We start from the raw sequence: 4,485 nt of genomic DNA, 5'->3' as shown, positions 1-4,485 counted from the left end.
TGTGTGTGTGTGATAAGTGTGGGGTCATGAAGCGTGAGTATTTATATACTATAGTGTGAGTTGTGTGAGTTTAGATGGCGTGGCCTCTGAGACTCCTGACTCCGGGTTTTGGGGCGCCACATGATGCCCACAACGGACTACTAGAAAGGTTGGTGTTCAAGTACAAGGGTAGAAAGGAAATCACATGACCTCTGCATAGGATTCTCAATGAAGGCCACAATGTCTTGGTGAAAGTATTCTCTGCAATGAAGAAAAATTTTGGATTCACCAAGGTGGCCAGGACAGAGGTATTCAACAAAATTAAACAAATAATGCAAAGCTGGAATGATCCAAATGCACTACCTAGAATCAAAACTATTCCTTACACCGAAAATAGAGTGCACTTGAGGCCATACTAGTTGATGGAGTTTAGAGATGAAATAAATACCAAAAGATTCTTCAGATTAGAAGACTAACTAAAATTATCAAGTAATGAGACTCTCAAGAAAATGCAGGAGATTTCCCCTTTAACAGCCAGTGACACTGCTATTTACAGGAGGCTGGTTGGTCGTCTTCTCTATTTGACAATCACTAGAATTGATTTGTCATATGGTGTTCATGTTTTCTCACAATTCATTTCTTCTCTTCGTCTAGATCATTTGCAAGCTGCATATAATATGGTCAAGCACCTTAAAGGCATTGTTGGTCAAGGGCTCTTCTTCAGTGCTGATCATTCCCTTCAGTTAACTGCATATAGTAATTCTGATTGGGGTGGTTGTGCTGAGTCTCGTCGTTCGCTAACTGGTTATTGTATCATGTTAGGTTCATCTTTGGTTCCTTGCAAATGCAAGAAATAATTCAATGTCTCTCGATCTTCTGTTGAGTATGAATATCATGCCATGGTCGATACATGTTGTGAGCTTGTTTGGATGGTCTCTCTCTATTACAATCTCTTCACTCCCCTCCTTCCACACCTATTCCTCTTTATTTTGACAATAATTCGGCTATGCATATAGCCAGAAATCCTTTTTGTCATGAACGGACGAAACATGGTGACATAGATTATCACTTTGTTCGTGATAAGTTTCAATCTGGCTTGATTTCTCATGCTTATATTTCCACCAAAACTCAACCAGCAGATATATTTACTAAACTCATGCCTTTGTATCAACTGACATTTCTTCAGTCCAAGAGAGGTGTTCTTAATCTTTTCTCCCACCTATCTTAAAGGGGGGGGGGTGTTACACATAGTACTGCTCCAGCTAAGCAAAATAATGATGAGGTTGTTAACTTTACATGTGTCAAGAATGCTGAGGTGGCAAGTTAGTTGAGGTGGCAAGCTAGTTAGTGGATAGACAGCCTGTCCAAGTTTGTTAAATCTATATGTACCCTCTATTTATTTTGTTTACTTACTGATTAGATATTGTTCTATATTAGTCATTGTAAGCTCTTCTTCTTCTTCAATATGTAAACATTATGTATTACTAATTCCATTAATGGAGATATAGATAAATTTCATATTGTTCAGTTTATAATTGTGTCGGGGACGTCCACTGGTTTTCTCTGACGGAAAACCTTAATCCATTCATTTTCTTTTATTCTTGTTAATTTCTTTTAAATAAAACCCATTTTTTTGGGTAATTGTGAGTCTATCCCATTGGAATGTGTATGTTGTCTCTCCTTTTGGGGTGTTTTGTCATATTTTTATTTAATTATGTTTGCGTTTATTTGGTGTTGACTGTTGTGAACGATCTAATTGATGGTTTTGGTGTTGTGGAAAGTGTGCATCAAATCTAGGGTTGTGATAATTATTGCAAGAGCTCATCTTTTACAAGCAAAGATTATTCATCCTTCGAGGTTTTACATCTTCGGCATGTATATAGCTATTATCCTGCATATAGATTGTTGGGGTGCCTTCGGCAGGTCTATAGCTGGTATTCGATATTTAGATAGCTGGGGTGCCGCTTCTCCGATCTCAATTTATGCGATTGGTGTTTCTGAACACTGGACTAACAACGGTTTTTATATAATATGGTCAATTGTGATTTTGCTGTTTTCAGGGATTTTTGTGGAGTTTGGATCGTTTTGAATGTCTTTGATTTCGTTTTTAACTTCAAGAATTTTTAAATTTTGCGTATTAAATGATCAGGAAACAAATCATGTTTTTAGGATGTAATTTGTTTTTCAGCCTGATTATATCAGCAGTTGGGGTTTGTCCTGGCTGTAATTTAATGAAAACTGCTCTTTATTTGTCAAAAAAAAACACTCTATCATATAATTTTACAAGCGGGGTCTTCACGAAAACAGTTTACCTACTCGAGGATAAGTGCATGATTGTGTATATTTTACGCTACTCAAATTCCGTTTTAAGTACGTTGATTTTATTTGATTTGACTCATCATATAGACACTCTCAATCCATAAATGATTTCTAATTTATTCACGATATGTAATATCGAAAATTACATTGATATGCTACATCAAATAAAAATAATATTAGTAAAAGGATTTTTTTTCCCGTACAAAAATTATTGAAGACAATATAATTTTACTTCCAGTAAAATAATAAATTGATAAAAATAATTTCTTTTTCTTAATTCCAACTTTATTGCCTTAAAGAGATTTAATCGTAGATTAGTTAGTTGATATTAGGATATTAAATTTTAATGTTTTATTGCTCGATATTTCCTTTTACTCTGATTAAAGTTGAGAATCATGACGAGAAATTAATCTAGGTGCAACGTGCAAGTCGGGTATAATACTTAATTGACAAAAAATGGTTAAATCTAATGTAGATGGGACATGGATACAATAATCGTAGCTTTAAAAAAAGAGATTGTGTTGAAACATGTATAGTCACGTTTTGAAGAAAAACATGGGTGGAGTGTTGGGTGGAGCGATCCATGGGCGCCGCTATGCACACCGTAACGACTTTCTCCACTTCGAAATTGGCGCCATCATTTAAACGGGTCAAAAAAACAAAGACTCTTACGGTTAAGATTAAACTAAATTGGCGGGATTTTTCAATAACAGACTTACACACAGCTATCAACCACGGGGACGACTTTTCCGATCTGCCAAAGGCCAGCCTTCTGGAATTATCAACTTTTGCGAATTTACTGTAATGCATCGTGACCGTACGATGTGGCGCGAAGATCTTGAGATTTGAGTATTTTTCCCGCCAGGGGTTACTTTAAGGTCAACGTAAGCAGGATCCGATTGCCACATGGCAAGATCTTTGACAGGATCGTGTGGCTAGAAAATAAGGTAGTGTGTCGGACAGTTGGCGAGGGATGGGTACTGTGCCACGTTGGCAGCGACAACATGCAAACATAGGATCGTGACTTCTGGGTTTGCTGCACGTGATTGTCAGACCGAGATGCGAGACCCATCTTAATGTGCTTTGCTTGTTTAGTTTTCTTGATTTAATTAAGTACTTGTTTGATCATATGTTAAGACAGCTCTCTTGTTTCAAGGATGGCCAGGAGTAAATCAGTAACATTTCAATACTTTAACAAAACTTTATATATAATTAATGGGACATTTTTTTTAGTGGACGTTCAAGGGCATATACTAATAATTTACTTCCCCTGTTTTAAAATAAATGTTCATTGTTGAAAAAACAAAATTTTAAAATAAATGTTCACATACATTTTTAATATTACTATTAAAATATAAAAAATATTAATTTGTATTTTCAGCACAAAGTTTACACCACATGCAATTATTATATTACTAGGTTTTATTCAATTTTATGTTTAAGGATTAATACGTAATTCAAATATAATATTTTATTCTTTTTGACTAAACACTTAATTAGTTTTTTTTTCATAATTGATTGTTGTTAAATAATTTTTATTTTAGTTAAATCATACAATTAAAACTCTTTAAAGTAATAGGGTCAGGATTAAGAAAAAATAATACTTTAACGAGTTTATTATTTTACCGGTAATAAGAATACACTGTATCCATTATATTAGAATATGAGAAAAATATTATTTTAACAAATTTATTATATTATCGATTATTACTTAATCAAAATTTAATGTATTTTAAATTCAGATCAAGTGATTTAAAATCTAAAATTTGGAAAGTATACCGCTTCGTCCACTTCTAATTGTATTATAAGAGTGGGAGTGGGAATTATGTATCCTCTTATCGCCCTGAACTACTAGTAATCTCCGGAAACAAAGCGTCACATTTCATGTTTTCCAGTTGAATGTCTCATTTTATTTATATACTATTTTTTTTTCCGCATCTAGACCATATGCAATGAACTTTATGTTTTCCCGTTTATATAATCCTCTAAGTTTAGGTGATGTTTTTCTACTTAATTGTACACCTTACTTATACTCCGTCTCTACATCTGTCCTATTAAATTTTATACGTTATTTTTCGAAACATTTTTCAATACTTATTTAAAACATAACTCTATAATATTTTTTTAAAAAAAAAATTTGTATAAAAGTTTAATATTTAAATTTTTATTAAAAAAAAAATTAAAAAA

The 4,485-nt window shown here is 33.5% G+C and overlaps 1 protein-coding gene across 1 annotated transcript; it reads left to right on the top strand.

Annotated features, from left to right (window-relative positions):
- The first annotated feature begins 488 nt into the window (after nt 1-488).
- LOC141673499 (putative mitochondrial protein AtMg00240) lies at nt 489-836 on the top strand. The gene has a single exon (XM_074480249.1). It carries the CDS (start codon nt 489-491, stop codon nt 834-836), a length of 348 nt encoding a protein of 115 aa, XP_074336350.1.
- Nucleotides 837-4,485: the final 3,649 nt, after the last annotated feature.

The sequence above is a fragment of the Apium graveolens genome, chromosome 7 (assembly GCF_009905375.1).
Source record: "Apium graveolens cultivar Ventura chromosome 7, ASM990537v1, whole genome shotgun sequence".
Lineage (NCBI taxonomy): Eukaryota > Viridiplantae > Streptophyta > Magnoliopsida > Apiales > Apiaceae > Apium > Apium graveolens.
This window is presented reverse-complemented; position numbering and strand designations above follow the sequence as displayed.